The sequence below is a fragment of the Zosterops lateralis genome (assembly GCF_965231275.1).
Source record: "Zosterops lateralis genome assembly, chromosome: W".
In the NCBI taxonomy this organism is placed as follows: Eukaryota; Metazoa; Chordata; class Aves; order Passeriformes; family Zosteropidae; genus Zosterops; species Zosterops lateralis.
In genome coordinates this window covers 25794835-25813697 of record NC_139801.1, presented here as the reverse complement: position 1 = coordinate 25813697, position 18863 = coordinate 25794835, and the positions used below count along the sequence as shown (strand labels likewise).

Sequence of the window (18863 nt, the reverse complement as noted above, 5' to 3'; positions counted from 1 at the left end):
GGCTAAGTTCATTTCCCAATTCTTGAAGGTCCCTCCTCCAAGTGCCTTCAGGGCAGTCTTTAGTAGTCCATTGCACCGTTCAACTTTCCCGGCAGCTGGTGCGTGATAAGGAATGTGATATATCCATTCAATACCATGTTCTCTAGCCCAGGCGTTTATAAGGCTGTTTTTGAAATGGGTCCCATTGTCCGACTCAATTCTCTCAGGGGTGCCGTGTCTCCACAGGACTTGCTTTTCCAGGGCCAGGATGGTGTTCCAGGCAGTGGCATGAGGCACAAGGTAGGTTTCCAGCCATCCAGTGGTGGCTTCCACCATGGTCAGCACGTAGCACTTTCCTTGGCGGGTTTGGGGAAGGGTGATGTAGTCAATTTGCCAGGCTTCCCCATACCTGTACTTCAGCCATCATCCACCATACCACAGAGGCTTCACTCGCTTGGCCTGTTTGATTGCAGCACAGGTCTCACAGTTGTGGATGACCTGTGAGATGCTGTCCATAGTAAGGTCCACCCCTCGGTCACGGGCCCATCGGTATGTCGCATCTCTTCCCTGATGACCAGAGGCATCATGGGCCCAACGAGCTAGGAACAGTTCTCCCTTGTGCTGCCAGTCTAGATCCACCCGTGATACTTTCACCTTGGCAGCTTTTTCCACCTGCTCGTTGTTGCGATGCTCCTCATTAGCCCGGCTCTTGGGTACGTGTGTGTCCACGTGTTAAACCTTCACGGTCAGCCTTTCTACTCGGGCGGCAATGTCCTGCCAAATGTCAGCGGCCCAGATGGGTTTTTCTCTGCGCTGCCAGTTGGCCTTTTTCCAGCGATTCAGCCATCCCCACAGAGCATTAGCTACCATCCATGAGTCAGTGTAGAGATAGAGCCTCGGCCATTTCTCTCGTTCAGCAATATCCAAGGCCAGCTGTACAGCTTTAAGCTCTGCAACCTGACTTGATCCAAGTTGTCCCATGGCAGCTTGTGCAACTTGTCGTGTGGGGCTCCAAACTGCAGCTTTCCATTTCCGGTTAGTGCCTACAATTCGGTAGGAACCATCAGTGAAGAGAGCAAATCTTCTTTCAGTCTCCGGTAGCTCATTGTATGGTGGGGCTTCCTGGGCACGCGTTACTTGCTTTTCTTCTTCTTCAGACGATAATCCAAAAGTCTCACCTTCCGGCCAGTTTGTTATAACTTCCAGAATCCTAGGGCAATTTGGGTTTCCAATATGGACATGCTATGTAATGAGAGCAATCCATTTGCTCCATGTGGTGTCAGTGGCATGATGCATGGAGGGAACCTTTCCCTTAAACATCCACCCCAGCACTGGTAATCAGGGTGCCAGAAGCAGCTGTGTTTCAGTGCCAATCACTTCTGAGGCAGCTTGAACTCCTTCCTAGGCGGCCAAGATCTCCTTCTCTATGGGAGTGTAGTTGGCTTCGGAGCCTCTGTCACTTCGGCTCCAGAATCCCAATGGTCGGCCTTGAGTCTCCCCAGGCACCTTCTGCCACAGGCTCCAGGACAGACCATTGTTCCTGGTTGCGGAGTAAAGCACATTCCTCACATTTGGTCCCGTCCTGACTGGGCCAAGGGCTACTGCGTGAGCAATCTCTTGTTTGATCTGAACAAAGTCTTGTTGCTGTTCAGGGCCCCAGTGGAAATCGTTCTTCTTGCGGGTAACCAGGTAGAGGGTGCTCACGATCTGACTGTACTCAGGAATGTGCATCCTCCAAAAGCCTATAGCACCTAGGAAAGCTTGTGTTTCCTTCTTGTTGGTAGGTGGGGACATGGCAGTGATCTTATTATCTCTGTGAGGATTTGGCGACGTCCATCTTGCCACTTGACTCCCAGGAACTGGATTTCTTTAGCCAGTCCCTCAACCTTACTTCATTTAATGGCAAAACCAGCTTTCAACAGAATTTGGATAATCTTCTCTCCTTTCTCAAAGACCTCCCCTGGGGCGTTCCCCCATACGATGATGTCATCGATGTACTGCAGATGTTCCGGAGCCTCACCTTTCTCCAGTGCAGCCTGGATCAGTCCATGGCAGATGGTGGGGCTGTGTTTCCACCCCTGGGGCAGTCGGTTCCAGGTGTACTGCACATCCCTCCAGGTGAAAGCAAACTGAGGCCTGCAATCTGCTGCCAAAGGAATGGAGAAGAAGGCATTGGCAATATCAATGGTCGCATACCACTTTGCTGCCTTGGACTCCAGCTCGTACTGAAGTTCTAACATGTCTGGCACAGCAGCGCTCAGTGGTGGTGTGACTTCATTCAGAGCATGGTCATCCACCATCAGTCTCCATTCTCCACTGGACTTACGCACGGGCCATATTGGGCTGTTGAAAGGTGAATGAGTCTTACTGACCACCCCTTGGCTCTCCAGTTTACGGATCATCTCGTGTATGGGAATCATGGAGTCTCTGTCAGCGCGGTATTGGCGGTGTACTGTTGTTGTGGCAGTTGGTACCTGTTGTTCTTCGACTCTCAGCAGTCCCACAGCAGAGGGGTTATCTGAGAGACCAAGCAAAGTATTCAACTGTCTGATGTTTTCTTTCTCAACTGCGGCTATCCCAAAAGCCCAACGACATCCTTTCAGGTCTTTGAAATATCCATTCCTGAGATAGTCTATGCCGAGAATGCATGGGGCCTCTGGGCCAGTTGTGATGGGGTGTTTTTGCCACTCGTTCCCAGTTAAACTCACTTCAGCCTCTAATACAGTCAGTTCCTGGGACCCTCCTGGCACCCCAGAAATAGAAATGGATCCTGTTCCTACATACCTTGATGGCATCATGGTACGTTGGGCCCCAGTGTCAACCAATGCCGTATATTCTTGTGGGTCAGATGTGCCAGGTCATCGGATCCACACAGTCCAGTAGATCCGATTGTCCCTTTCCTCTTCCTGGCTAGAGGCAGGGTCCCCCTATTCCTGGTCATGGCATACATTGTTCTCCTCCTGTAAATATGTTTCTGAGGTCCCTTCAAGAGGATCAGTCATGTCATCATTCCTGTACCGTCTGGAGTTCTGAGAGACTGGGGCAACATTGATTCTAGATGGGCTTCTTGTGGTAGGTGTTCCTCTTTTCAGTTCACATACCTGGGCTGCTAAGGAGGAGGTGGGTTTTCCATCCCACTTCTTCATGTCTTCTCCATGCTCTCGAAGAAAAGACTCGAGGTTACCTCGTGGTGTGTATCCTCTCTCCCTGGCTGGGGGACGCCTGCTCCTGATGGCAGAGACTCTCGTTGGCTCTGGTGAGATATGGTAAATTTCTTCCTTAAGTTCTTTTTTCAATTTCTGATGGCCTTCTTCAATCAAGCTCCGGACTTGCTCAGCCAGTCGTGTTTCCACAGACGAGACATGGGTACGAACTGGGGCAGTGATAGTATCCTCGTAAATTCTTAATTTATTAGCCAAGACACCCACCCTGTCCTCACCTTCCCTCCATTGCAGTGTTGCCAGGTAACGTGAGTACATTTCTGGTTCAAGCTGTGCAAATCTAAATCACATCTGTGATGTTCACCGGACATCATCTGGGCTTTTCGGAAATTTCTTGTCTTTTGAAAAAATGATCTCCAGCACAGTCAATTCCCTCAGGCATCGCATACCTTGTTCTATTGCGCTCCATTTGCCTTGGTGCACTTGGAGGTCTTCTTTACAAAGGTATCTGTCTTTCACACTTGTTAGCAGTCGCTGCCAGAGGCTGAGAGGTTCTTGGTTTTTCCCGATCCCCTGGTCAATGACCACATCTTGGGACAGCGATCCCAGTTGCCTGGCCTCAATTCCATCCAGAATGGTGTCATTGGCTGCAGCATCCCAGATGTGGAGCAGCCAGGTCAGGATGGACTCGTTGGTCTGGCGGGTGAATTCCCTTTGTAGGTCATGCAGCTCATCCAGAGATAGAGAGCGAGTGATGATCTCTATCTCTGTCTCTTCTGCTGGCTGCAAAGGTCCTGCTGCATCCTCGTCAGCGCCACGATTTAATTGGACTGCTACCAACACCCTGACCAACATGGTGTCAGGTTGTATTCTGACTCCATTAATGGTGGGTTTTTTTGTACTACTGCATTTTTATTTTCATTTTCCTAGTTCTTTACTAGGAACTGTTATTCCTATTCCCATCTCTTTGCCTGAGAGACCCTTAATTTCAAAATTATAACAATTCAGAGGGAGGGGGTTTATATTTTCCATTTCAAGGGAGGCTCCTGCCTTCCTTAGCAGACACCTGTCTTTCCAACCCAAGACAAGGAGAGAATTTGGAAGAAATAGACAAACCCAAGAAACCAATATCTGTAACTTTCCATTTGTTGATGCTGAAATTGTAAGGGAACAATTGCATCAGCTGAATGTTCATAAATCCACAGGCCCTGCTGGGATGGATCCTGGAGTACTGAAGGAGCTAGCAGAAGTTATGGCAGGACTTGTCACAATCATCTACCCAAGATCTTGGGAGTCTGGGGAGGTCCCTGCTGACTGGAAGATGGCCAATGTTATTCCAATTTTCAAGAAGGGAAACTACAAACCTGTTAGTCTACCCTCAGTACCTAGAAAAATTATGGAGAAGATCATACTGGGTACCACTGAAAGGCATTTTAAGGACAATGCAATCATCAGACACAGTCAACACAGGTTCACAAAGGGAAAGTCCCATTTAACCAGTGATAAGGTCCCCCACCTAGTGGATGAAGGGAAGGCAGTGGATGTAGTTTTTCTGAACTGTCCACTAGTGGTATTCCTCAGGACTCAGTTCTAGGGCTGATGGTGATGGAAGAGATGGGACTGACTGCTTGGATGCAAAAAGTTGGTTTATTGATCACAAAGCTTTAGTATATATACCTTTTCAGCTACAACTAAAAATAGCTGCTCACTTAAGCAATAATAACTATAGCAACCATATCTTATGTTTCTTAATAACATTGCTAAACTTTAGGCTAGCACAGACCTGCACAGACATGTATGGACTTGCATACCAAAATACATGCAAGCACACTGTTCTCTCTTGCTTCTTTCTTCAGGGTTCTGCTCTAAGCTGCCAGGGCTTATGGCCTACCAATGCTAACATGTCTACTTCTGTCATGAGCTGAGCAGTACTCAGTTCTGCTCTCTATCTGTATTCCCACATAGGGCCAGTTCTATCAATTTTCTGAATGCAAGAGCTGAATGCATCATTACCAAGTTTGCTGATAATACCAAACTGGGAGGTGCTGTTGAATCTTTGGAGGGATGAGAGGCCTTGCAGATGGATCTAGATAGACTGGAGGATTGGGCAGTCAGCAATGGCATGACATTTACCAAGACCAAATGCTGGATTCTGCACCTGGGATGGAGTAACACTGGGCACAATTAAAATTATAAATTATACATTGGGAGAGGAGTGTCTTGAGAGCAGTCCTGCAGAAAGGGAGCAAAGAATCATAGAACCAGAGAATCAGAGAATATGCTGACTTGGAAGGGACCCTCAAGGATCACTGAGTCTAACTCCCGGCCCTGCATAGCACCATCCCCAAGTCACACCATGTGTCTGAGTGTATTATCCAAACACTTCTTGAACTCTGTCAGGCTTGGTGCTGCGACCACTTCCCTGGAGAGCCTGTTCAAGTGCCCAACCACCCTCTGGGGGAAAAACCTTTTCCTGAAATCTAAACAAAACCTCTCCTGACTCAGCTTTATGCTGTTTCCTTGAGTCATGTCACTGGTCATGAGAGTGAAGAGATCTGTACCTGCCCCACTGCTTCCCCTCATGAGGAAGTTGCAGATGGCAGTGAGGTCTCCCCTCAGTCTCTTTTTCTCCAGACTGAACAGATCAAGTGCCCTCAGCCACTCGTCATATGACTTCCCCACAAGGCCCTTCACCACCTTCATTGCCCTCCTTTGGATGCTCTCTAATAGCTTTATATCTTTCTTATATTGTGGTGCCCAAAATTGCCTCCAGGACTCGAGGTGAGTCTGCACCAGTGCAGAGCAGAGCAGGACAACTCCCTCCTTTGCCCAGCTGGCTATGCTGTGCCTGATGCTCCCCAGGACATGGATGGCCCTCCTGGCTACCAGGGCACACTGCTGACTCATATTCAACTTGCCATCGATGAGGACCCCCAGGTCCCTTTCCACAGCACTGCTCTCCAGTCTCTCATTCCCTACTCTATACACACAACCAGGGTTGTTCTGTCTCAGATGTAGAATCTGGAACTTCCCCTTGTTAAATTTCATGCAGTTCAAAAAATTTATACCATTGGATCTGGAGGTGGTGGTTGACAGCAGGCTCAGTATGAGTCAGCAGTGAGCCCTGGCAGCCAAGAGGGCATTAAACACAGCATAATCAGCCAGTCAAAAGAGGTGATTATTCCAGTGTGGTCAGTGTTGGTACAGCCTCACCTTGAGAACTGTAACAGAGGGGAGCAATGAGATGTCATTGGGACCCTGGGAAGGGCGATGTTTCTACCTAACCACTGTCACGCTCTCCCTGTCCCCCTCACCCATGTACACCCCTTCCTTCCTTCCTTCCTTCCTTCCTTCCTTCCTTCCTTCCTTCCTTCCTTCCTTCCTTCCTTCCTTCCTTCCTTCCTTCCTCTTTCTTTCTTTCTTTCTTTCTTTCTTTCTTTCTTTCTTTCTTTCTTTCTTTCTTTCTTTCTTTCTTTTTTCTTTCTTTCTTTTTCTTTCTTTCTCTCTCTCTCTCTCTCGTTCTCTCTCTCTCGTTCTCTCTCTTTCCCACTTTCTCTTTCCTTCTTTTACTATTAAATAAAATGTCAATTTTTTGAGCACCATCATCTAAGTTCGTTTGGTTTTAATCCTGTTTTGGGGTATATTTTGAACCTTTCTGGGTTTGATCTGTTTTATTCACAGAGACTTTGTTTTCTTTGGTCTTCTGTGTTTAAACCGGTTTCTAACACTTGGATACATCTAAAGGAGGGCAACAAAGTTGGTAAAAGGCATGTCCTATGAGAAGCAGCTAAGGACACTGGGGTTGTCTAGTTTGAAGAGAAGGGGGGTGAGGGGTGACCTCTACAGCTTCCTGAGGAGAGCAATGGAGAGGGAGTTGCTGATATGCCTGGTATCCAATGGCAGGATGGATGGGAATAATTGAAAGCTGCATCAGGAGAGGTTCAGAGTGGACATTAGGAAGTGTTTCATTACTGAGGGGGTGGTCAAACACTGGGACAGGCTTCTTAGAGAAGTAGTTGGTTCTCCATGCCTGTCAGTGTTTAAGCTGCATTTGGACAATGCCCTTAATAGTATGCTTTAACTTTTGGTCAGCCCTGAAGTGGTCGGAAAATAGGACAAGATAATTGTTGTAGGTCCTTTCCAACTGAACTATCCTATTTGATTCAATTCTATTCTGCCCCTGTGCTCGTGGAGATGGACTGGTTATGGACTCCTGGCTCCTTTTATGGGCCTGAGAGTAGCCATGACAAGGTATTTTTCAGATCCCCCACCTGCCGTTGTCTGTCTCTGCTCATTTGTGGGTGTGCAGATTAAAATTTTATCACATAACCTAACACACACTACTTGCCTGTTGTTAAATGTTGCATTTTAAAAAAACAGAAAACAATAACGAGACTTACATTGCTGAACAGAGAGCATTCCATACTTCACATTAGACTGCAATATATAACAGTTATTTTATATGAACTTCATTTGAATCTTCATTAGAGTATTTATACACTTTTCCCAAGAGTTTCTCATACAAATGTCTTCAGGCACCTCAAAACCCAAATTAATTTAAAGTGCAACATCAAAGCAAACTTTCAGTGTTTGTTCCTCTTTTGTAGTAGAGAAACACCTGACAACTTCAGTTACTGAAAATACACTTCACTCTGCTTCTGGCAACTGATAAGAACTTTTCAGATATTATTAAATGTAGATTTGTTTTCTTTCAACAATTATGCTATCATCTTGATACAGGACAGAGAAAATGCATTATAGACACTTATCTGATATTTCTGTACTTTAAACTTCAGGTAGTCATTCAATTAATTTTTCATTCCTTTATAACGGGTTATAAACTTCAGTCAGTTTATCTACTGAATTATGACAATTTATTTTAAATATTGATTATGTCTAATCTGAAGTCTCAATCAACAAGAGGAAGAAATCCAGTCATTAGTTTTAGTAATTTCCCTGCATTAATTATAAAAGAAACAAATGGAAGTCAAATAGAAAGTTACAGACTTTATAAATTAACACACTTCAGATTTCATTTGTACTAAACATTATGACATTTTAAGGTTTACCCAATAGACTTTCTGATACCAAACACCATTTTGTAGAAGACAGATAGATAGGGGAAGGTAGAAGTAGAGGAGTGTACACTTGTAATAAGAGTAGTTGAGTGGATTGTTTTTGAAATGTAGAGCAAAGAGTGAAAACAACACATTCAAGCACAGTAGAAGGAGAAAACAAGATAATTGTTTTCTTTTTAAAAGTACGAAGATGTTTAAAAATCAGAGGAAATGGAGAAAAGTGAAGGGTGCATAATTGTACTTTGAAAGCTTTGTTTTCCTTGTGGCTTGCACAACTAATTCTGTTCACAAATCTTATGATGGTGCATTTCTAAGCAACTAAACTTCTAATGAGTCAGGTATTTCATTGAGTTCAATAAGAGCTTGACATTTAAAATGCAACTCACCATATCAATGTTACATTTCTGCTCAACAAATTTAGCACCAGTAGGAAGTCTGTCATACATCTGCAAGTAAAATGAATTCAAAAGACTAGATCCTGTTAGAATACTCATATCTTCTTTTTGTGAAATGCAAAAGGATTTAAGATAGGAAACCTTGTTGAGTTGCACTGCATATTACAATATCTGTAAGATCTCTCTAACCCTTTTTTACATCCTTCTACTTTCAGACTCAAAACATCATGTATGATATGATTTCTGACTTAAATGAAAGAAGTGAAGATTTTGAGAAGAGAATTGTTACTCTGGAGACTAAACTGGAAACTCTAACTGGCAGCATTCAAGCTCTCCCTGAACTGATTAGCCAGACAATCAGCCAACAACAGAAGGATCTCCTCAAGACTCACATACAAAATCATAAACATGTTGCCTACAATGCTGAGCGATCATGGTCTTTGTCAAGAAGGATGTCCTCCTCCACAACACCACCAACTTCATCAGAGGGTAGCTAGAAGAGAATAAGTTAATCATTTTTTGCCATCATATGGTCAATATTTTAGCTTTTATTGTAAAGCCCTATGGTTCTAATCAGTGTTATCTGGGTTCTGATGTCAGAATCCTGGAAACCTGGACACAATACTAAAGGCCAAAATGAGTGAAAACCATTTTCCCCTTTTCCTTTCAGATGCACAGTGAATGCACTAATTATTGCTATATTAGATTGTTTCTCCTGTAATTTCATTAACTTTTTATTAATGCACTTTAAACAAAATTTATTCCCACAGTATGTAATAATAACAATGTAAAGGGTTATTTCTGCACAGATTTGCTTGCTTACTTGGACTTTAACAGTTAAAAAAAAAATCTAATGATCAAAAGGCTCAATTCTAAACTTTAAGTTGCAAAATTCAAGTGTAATTATCCTCTAGGTATGAAAATGCATTCTCTAAACTTTGCACTGGAGGGGGGAAACATAAAAATAAACCAAAATATTTTTAAAATTAATGTTCATCTAAAAGTGTGCTTTGTTTTTTTAGTAACTTTAAAAGGCCACTGACAGTTTCAGTTTCTGAAGTGATTAATTAAAATTATAATTTCCCCATGAAATCAGAAAGGCAGTAATGCAGAAAGTCAGAGCAGAGACATTTTAGGCAAAGCAGAAGAGCTGTTCTCCCAAACAATCAAAATTCCACAAACCATAGTCTGAAACTCAGCACACTCTTCAGGCCTTTTTATTATAAAGGCTTTGACTTTTCATATAAAGTATATCTGATGAGCACAACTTAGCTGATGAGCATAAGTTATATCCATAGGCATTGCTCGGTTATAAAAAGCTCAAGAGTTTCTCCAATACTTTCTTTTGTCCTTGGAAAGAAAATTACTTCACAGCTTTTTTCCCTCCTAGATTTGCAGCATGGCTTGGGAGTGTTTTATTTGTAGATGGTGATATTTTGTGACTGGAAGTCCTATGCACAGTATTTACAGTTCTGCTTTTGTTTCTGTGAAGTTCTTTTGAGTTATCAAAGGAAGAGGTTGTTATAGTGGTACTGTTGTGCTAATTCAGACCTCAGCTAGATGAGATTTTTGAAAGGTGATGAGGCCATCCCATTTACAATTGTCCTGATTTAGGGCAAATTTGGGAGGAAACCTCCAAATGGGGTTCCTCTGGAGAGAAAACCCAAACAGCCTCTCCCCTCAGCTGGTCCAGGAAAAGAACTTCCTCAGAGAAAAGTGGAAATAACCTATTTATTTGACAAACAAAATGTCCACAAGCATAAAGGAATAATATGAAACAACAAAACCTCTTACCACTCTGAAGAGAGATGGCAAAACTGAGAGAAGTCCTTGCTGTCAGTTAGCTCAGCTCTCTCAGTCTCTTATCAGTCCCAGTCCCTTCAGTGCTGGAAAATGCCAAGGTTCAGGCCCCAGTGGGCCATAGGCATGAGATCCCGATCCTCCTCTGAATTTTTCAGTCCAGAGCAGATTTAAACAGTCCCAAGAACAAAAAGAAAAAAAAAAAAAAAAACAATCCATGAAACTTCTTTGCCTCAGGTAGCTAAACTAACTAAAAACAAAAAAAGATTTCTGTCTGGCCACTGTCCATGCCTCCGATGAACACAGAGTCCAGAGAAAAAATGCATAGGAGTGAACACTGTTTTCTCAAAATAAACTGCACATTTCTTCTTTCCCTGCTTCACTCTCAGAACCAATCTTAAAGGTACAGAACACAACATACAGCACACACAGAACAGACAATTGGGGATACAAGCATCATAGTCACCATAGGACAGCAATATTGGCAGGATTAGATGTACTGATTAATAATATTGGGATTTAAAAGTTAAATATGAAAATTTTCTTCTTGAAGATTTTCATTTTTCTATTCTCCCTTTTTCATGTATAATTTCAAATATTTTATCCTGTTACTGAATGTGAAATGCCCTTTCTGTATCTTAAATGTTGCATTTTTTCATGCCAGCATGAACTCTCTCTTTTGCTTAGAAAATCATCATCTTTTTTATATTTCTAAATTGGGATATTTTTTTAATTTTTCCTCCTCTAGATTGTATAATTTTTTTAAGAACTGTAGTTCCATATTGAAAATTCTTACCAATCTGTGACAATTAACTCTGAGTTAAGATCTAACTAAAAGTACTGAGCTAGTTAATCCTGCTGTGAAAGAGCAACTGTCATCTTTGAGATGACAGACCTCCTTGAGAGGGCTTTAAACTAGGTTTGAAAGGGGAAGGGGATGCAGATGGGCTGCCTGGAAGCAGGCCCAAGGGTGCAAAGCCTGAGTTAGGGGTGAAATCAGTAGCCCAGCCGAAGTGCATGTATACCAATGCACGCAGCATGGATAACAAACAGGAAGAGCTGGAGGTCATGGTGCAACAGCATAACTATGATGTAGTCGCCATCACAGAAACGTGATGGGATGACTCATCGCTGAAGCACTGCACTCGATGGCTACAAGCTCTTCAGAAGAGACAGGAAAGGGAGAAGAGTTGGAGGGGTAGCCCTTTATATTAAGAAGGCTTTTGACACTATAGGTATTGAAACTAATGAAGATGGAGTTGAATGCCTATGGGTAAGAATTAAGGGGAGAGCCAACAAGGCTGACATCCTACTGGGAGTCTGTTACCATCCACCCAACCAGGAGGAAGAGGTGGACAACTGTGGGGATTCACGAGAGTAAGACAGACTTAATTAGCATATCTAGTCTGGTGACTAGGATGCCCTGGAAAGAACAAACAGAACTTTGAGCTCATGAGAAGATGGGATTAGAAATCTGCTCAAGAGAAGAAGATTCAATCAACCCCCTACATGGATATGTTGAAAAATGTATGAGTTGTTTGTATGACCTTTTAACCTAATTATTGTAGTAGAAATTATTAACCTTACTGAAATGGTATATAAGTTCTTGGAAAACCTGAGTAAAATCGGATTCTGATCATGGTCGGTCTCCCCGTCTCTCCTTCAGTCGCCGATAATTGGTGCTCCGTGTAAGAGGAGAAGAACCGGCTATCTGACGGCAATCGGCGACGCCCCTGGAACTGATCGTGACGGTGAAAGAACCACGTTTGGGCTCACAATCCCTGTACGCTGCGACGTGACAGGTGAGCCAGGGGAACTAAAATATGGGACAGGGAATGTCCACCGAGAGAGACGTCTATGAAACCATGCTACGCCTTCTGAGCAAGCATGGATCCCCCATCCTTAAGAGGGACCTTAAGTCACTTCTACGATGGGTGTCACGTATATTCCCCGACACTACCCCTTCTTCTATTTTTTCTTTCTGCTACTGGGACAAGGTCGGTGTAAAACTCTACGACCTGGCTACGCTGCCTGGCCACGAGCCAGAGCTTCGCCTGCTCCCTGCTTGGAGGGCGGTAATGAACGCGATTAAAAGAGAGGGGGAAGGCGAGGGGACCTGTGAAGTAACTGCGGAGACGGGCCCTGCAGCCGTGTTAAAACCCGATCAGCCTGGGTCCTACCCTCTCTCTCCCGTCCGCACCCCATCCCTGACGAAAGCCAGGGACAGAGCACAGACGCCACCTGTAGTCTTGCCGCGGTCCCACCAGCGACCCCGGAGCCGCCAAATGTTAATTGAATATGCGGACAGTGACTCCAGTAGCGACGGAGAGTCTTTCGACCCCGGCCCCGAAAAAGATCCGGACCCATTCCCTCCAAAAACGTATAACAATTGGCTACAGCTAAAAAAGAAAGCCCTTAAGGACAGAGACTTTGAAACTGCGGCAGAAATCTTTGTAGCTCCTGTGCAACTCGGCCCGAGGGGGGGGGAATCCGAGATGGGAGCCCCTAAGCCATTCAGAGATTAAGGAACTGCGCCGAACAGCGACAGAATATGGTCTGGGGTCCCCTTACTTCAGCAATTTACTAAGAGCAACCTTCTCTACTCACCTGATGACCCCTCATGACGTTAAATTCCTGGCAAACCTTTTGCTTACCCCAACACAATATGCAATATTCATGGCACAGTGGAAAAAAAGACTGGAAAATTTAATTTTAACATATGCAGGGCATGCAAACCAAGCCTTGGCTGCTTTAACTGCTGACCAATTGGCTGGTGAGGGGGCGCATACCGATCCAAATGCACAGGCTGCTTTGCCGAGGGAAGCCCTGGAGGGGGTTACTGAGGCAGCTAAATATGCATTTCTCAAAGTGCCTGATGCAAAAACCCCGCAACAATCCTTCATAAATATTAAGCAAGCTCCACAAGAACCCTATATGCAGTTTGTGGACAGACTGAAACAAACTCTGGAAAGACAGATCGAAAATGACCACGCAAGAAAAGTGGTTATGCTAAAACTTGCTATCGAAAATGTAAATGAAGATTGCAAACGCCTTTTGAAAACTCTCCCCTCAGACCCAGAGCCCACACTACTTCAGATGGTCGAGGCTTGTAACCGCCTGGGGACATTGGATTATACTACTGCTGTGACCTCCCAAGATTTAGGGCAAGGTATAGCTGAAGCTTTTGCTGCTTTGAAAATACTGCCCGGGAAACAGTCTGTTTGTTTTAGCTGTGGGGAGCCTGGGCACATAAAGAAAAACTGCCGAAAGGTGCAAAAGGCAAAAACACCGAGTTTATGCCCTCGTTGCCAGAAGGGTCCTCACTTTGCTAATTCCTGTCGTTCTAAATTTCACAAAAATGGCCAACCTTTGCAGGGAAACTCGTCTCACAACACAAGATGGCAACACGACAAAACACAAACTCCACAGCCTTCACAGCCACAGCTCCCAGAACCAACTTACAGTTTCCAGCCGGCTCTGTCTCCTCCGTCGCAGAATTATGCACAGCCACTCCCGGAAGTGCTGGGTTGGACATATCAACCAGTAATGTTGCCCGATCCCGAGAGAAAACACAAACCAACAGAGTGTCAGTTTATGCGGTGCTTTATTCGAGGGCCCTGGGGACCTGAGGACTAGCATCCCAAGTCAGTGTCCCAAGTTGGTTACAAAAGATGCTCATCTTTTATACCTTTGTTACAAATCTTACTTCATCAGCCTACGTGCAGTTTCCTACATACTTCACTTCAAACATTCACATTCATCTTCCAGGTAACCTTTCTAACGGCTATAAATTTTGCACGCTTGCTTCAGCTAAAATAAAGGCTAATTTTCTAAGCTTAACTCCCACCATAGAAAACATTTTATTGGTAACAATGTAATCATATTTCACAAGTAATTTGTACACCTATATGTACTACATGCTCTACTAAGTCCTTTAAACGTTTTTCCTTGCATCTGCAGATTCTCAGGCTTCATTTCTCAGGTTTGGTTCCCATGGGCCTGCAACAGGAACCAACTCCTTAGCCTAACTACTGCTAACGGAGGCCTTATGGCAACAACTCCCCCCTTTTGAGCATTCTTCAACCAGTTGCAAAGATGCTCAATTTTCTTCTTCATGCAGCAGTCTACATATAAGATGGTGGTGGATTAATTCTTGTCATGACTTCATTTCAGGTCATGGCCTTCATGACTCTTCTCGTATGCATCCTTTCCCTAAAGATCATTCCTAAGAAACAACGATATGCTACAAAAACAATCACAACCAAGATTATAATCATTATTACATATTGAATAACAGAGGATATCCAACCAGAAACCTGGATCCCTAAGGAGCTAAATATTGCTCCAATCCAATTGTGTTCAGCATCTTCTTTGGTTTCCTGTATTTTAGACTCTAGATCTTCCAATTGACTTATGTCTTTTTCTACTTCCTTTGTAACGTTTGGGATATGGATACAGCAATGATCTGTTCTATCATGTAAGTACCCGCAGACACCATGTTCCTTTAATAACAACATATCCAATGCCATTCGATTCTGTATAGCCATCCTACTAGTTGCTTGTAGCTGCAAATTCAAATCCTTAAACCCCTTTTTAGTGGCTGATGCTAATCTCTCAGTTTGTCCCAAAAGCCGGTAGAGCATTTCCCTATTTCTATAGGTCGATATGGGAGCAAATAATGATTCTAACATCCAACCCAATTTGACCCCTCCTGATGGTTCATGCCACTCATCTTCTGGATTTATTCCTTCCATGACCTCTCTTTTATTCCTCCTTCCTATGTCCAAATCTGTCAATCTTGATTGTTTCCAGAATGGGCATAATGTGGGCACTCCCAACGTTATTTGGGTTACCAATCCATCTATAGGTATATGTGTGGTCCACATTCCATGCCCCATGACCCATACTAAATTCCCTGGACTCCTTATGGTAGTAGTTTTACAATTCACCTGCTTTTGCCCTTTTAATTCTCCTTTTATAGAGTGGTTGTATCCTCTACATTCACATCCCCATTTCAGCAAAATCTTCACTGGTACCAGCCCTACCTGCTCTCCTGGTGTATCACACGTAATTACCCTTGTGCAATTCCATGACTCTACTTTCTCTGTCATTTTCCTATGACTTGTTTCTGCTGTCAGAACGTGGGCATGTGTCTGGTTCTTTCCACCAGTCCATTGTATACACCATCCAATTTTCCCCAGATAACTATATGCTTCCAGCAAGCTTGGCCCCCAGATTGCTTGCCATGTAGTCCACTCTTCCTTGCCATCCTGGCAAACTACTTCATAGTAATATTTTGTAGTGGGCATTTTATGCAATTGCACCTCATCATATTCACACCATCCTACATTTTTGAATCGTCCAATCGTGATAAATTTGGAATTGGTTAAGGCTTCACAATCCCCTCTACTTCCAGGTGATGACCACTGTTTGCGGAGAGTTGTTGTTTTAACTGTCCACTCAGTACGGTTATGCAACTCTTTCCTACATTCCTTTGTCCCATTTCTGGTGATCGGAGGCATTTCAGTGATAGGAATAATTCCCCAGGGTATGGGATCCCCTGCTGCATGGGGTAAAGGTAGACAAGCAGTTATGGATGATACATTCTGAGTTTTTCCAAAGTCTCGTATCAGTCCTACTACCAGATTTTCCTGTTTAGAGTTTCTTGGTAACCCTACCTCATTATCTACCTGCCGAGTCACTCTCATCTTGTCTAGGTACATCATCGTTCTTGCATGTGCCCACCAATCATCCTGTGCTATCCAACACCAGTAAATGCCTTCATCTTTTCCTGGCTGCACATTCCTTACTATCAGGATAATTGATTCTCCTAATCTCCTTTCTATCTGATACTTCCTTCCAGATGTTAAATTTTTCCCAAACCACCATCCATACTCGGAAAAATGCTGGCCTTCTTTAACTTCACAAGTAAAAATCACATCCTTCCCTTTGGTCACTTGATATTCTCCATGTTGGGCCTTAATTTCAGAGCCTAAGTGGGCCCTTGCCTCCACCTTTCGTAACCCAAAATTCCCTTTCCCTCCACAAGACACTATGCACAGATATATACCTTCTGTCTCTCCTATCTTTGGATCAGTATAATTCAGCCACCCCTTCCCATAAGTTCCCAGAGTCCACCAACTTATATTCCCCAGCTGTCTTTCCCATTGCTGATGTTTATTCTGTTTCCACCATTTGACTTGGATATCCTGATAACATTCCTTTTCCAATTTGAAGGTACAATTTATTCTCAAAGGAGGTCCGTCCCACATATCCACCTGAGTTGAGACTGGAGTTACATTTACAGCTACAGTTTCTTCACTTATTTTCCCAGTATCCCATGGTAAAACTTTCAATTTGAAACTCCCATAATCAAAACTCTCTCTTATCCAGACTACGCAACGATAAACGTCGCTGTCAGTTATTGTGACATTGGATAGTTGCAGGGTGGTATTTCCTTTTTGCTCATCCTCATCCCAAACCATAGTTATACCTGTATGAATTTGTTCTGCCCCTTGTCTCCTCCACTTTATATTGATTTCGTCGGATCCAACTTTCTGGTTGTCCGTGAACAGACAGGTCATAGACACATTCATTCCTTCCATCATCACTATTTTGGGTTCGAGTTCTGTAATAACTAAAAATTCATTGGTTAAAGGTAATAAACAGATCAGCAAGAACCCAACCATCAGAATCTGTCCTTGGGCCGGAACACCATTCGAGTGGGGGTTAACGGTTGAACTTCCCAACGGGTCGGCACCTTCTTGACTCGGGTGTAATGTATCCAGTTGTCGATCCCCTCGACTTTTACTGCGGTGAAGGTGGTCATGATCACTTGTCGTGGGCCTTCCCATGTTTCTTTCAGAGGGTCTGTGTTCCAATTCTTCACATAGACCTGGTCTCCCGGCTGGATGTCATGGACAGGATTTTCCAGCGGCAGGGGTCTGTTCCATTGCAGGGCTCCTTTTAGGCCAGTAAGTACCTTATTCAGAGACAATACATAATTAAAAAGCACATCATTCCCTACTACATGAGGGTCTCCCTTTAATACTGTAGCATGATATGGTCTGCCATACAGTATCTCGTATGGACTTACTCCTATCCTCTCCCGAGGTTTAATCCTAATTCTTAACAAGGCTAATGGTAGGGCCTGAGGCCACTGGATTTTGGCCTCCTGACAGATTTTCTTAATCTGTCCTTTCAGGGTTTGATTCATCCTCTCTACTTGCCCGCTGGATTGAGGCCGCCATGGGGTATGCAAATTCCAGGTAACATCTAACAGTCGGGCGACTGTCTGTACCACTCCTGCCACAAAATGAGGTCCCCTGTCAGAAGAGATCCCTAATGGAACCCCAAATCTCGGAATGATTTCTCTCATTAATGTTTTCACTACTTCTTTGGCCTGATTAGTTCTGCAAGGGAATGCCTCTGGCCATCCCGAAAACGTGCAGACATACACCAGCAGATACTTGTATCCTTGTGATCGGGGCAATTCGGAAAAATCTATCTGCCAATAATCTCCTGGCTCTGCTCCTACCTGTAATTTCCCTAGTTGTATATGCCTCCTCACTACTGGATTGTTTTTAAGGCACACTGGGCACATGGCATTCACTCGTTTAGCCATTGTTAACATCTGGTTAGAGATAATTTCCCTCTTCAGAAATTTTACCAATACCTCTGCTCCCCAGTGGCATTTATTATGCTCAGTTTCTAAAATCACCTTCATCAATTTGGTAGGGACCACTACTGGGCCAGTCCCAGTCACATACCATCCCATTGCATTCTTCTGGGCCTGGACCAGCTGTGCCAATTTCTCATCCTCAGCGGAATAACTGGGTTTTTGTCCCATATAAGGTTGTACTGGTCCTACCTTCGTTGGAATCAGCGCCATTTCAGTCCAGACCTTTCTAGCAGCTTTTCGTGCGATTAAATCAGCCAGCCGATTCCCTCGAAAAATCTTTCCCTCATCTTTCTGGTGTCCTTTTACATGCATCACAGCCACTTCCACTGGCTTATACACAGCTTCCAGTAGCAGCAGGATCTCATTCCGATGTCGAATGGATGTCCTCTGTGAACTTAACAGTCCTCTCTCTTTCCATAAAGCCTCATGTACGTGCAGAACTCCAAATGCATATTTTGAATCTGTCCATATATTTACCTTTTTCCCACTGCTCAGGACCAGGGCTCTGGTTAATGCTATAATTTCAGCCTTCTGTGCAGATGTTCCTGGAGTGAGGGCCTTAGCTTCCACCACCTGCGTGATGGTCACCACTGCATACCCGGCATACCTGGTTCCATTCTCTACAAAGCTGGATCCATCGGTATACAGTTCCCAGTCTGGCACTTCCAGGGGCACATCTCTCAGGTCCGGTCGGCTAGCGTACACCTGTTTGATGGTTTCCACACAGTCATGTGTTAATTCGCCCTCATTCTGCTCACTGCGGAGGAAC

At 44.0% G+C, this 18863-nt stretch overlaps 1 protein-coding gene across 1 annotated transcript in view; it reads left to right on the top strand.

The window, feature by feature from the left end:
• The window catches only part of LOC310922196 (small conductance calcium-activated potassium channel protein 2-like), a gene marked incomplete at both ends in the record, with an annotated part of 68303 nt that extends 59193 nt beyond the window's left edge, over positions 1 to 9110 (top strand). Inside the window, one exon of the mRNA XM_083882619.1 lies at positions 8829 to 9110. Coding sequence (XP_083738745.1) covers positions 8829 to 9110 — 282 coding nt within the window. The remainder of the gene's footprint in view (positions 1 to 8828) is intronic.
• Between the last annotated feature and the right edge of the window lie 9753 nt (positions 9111 to 18863).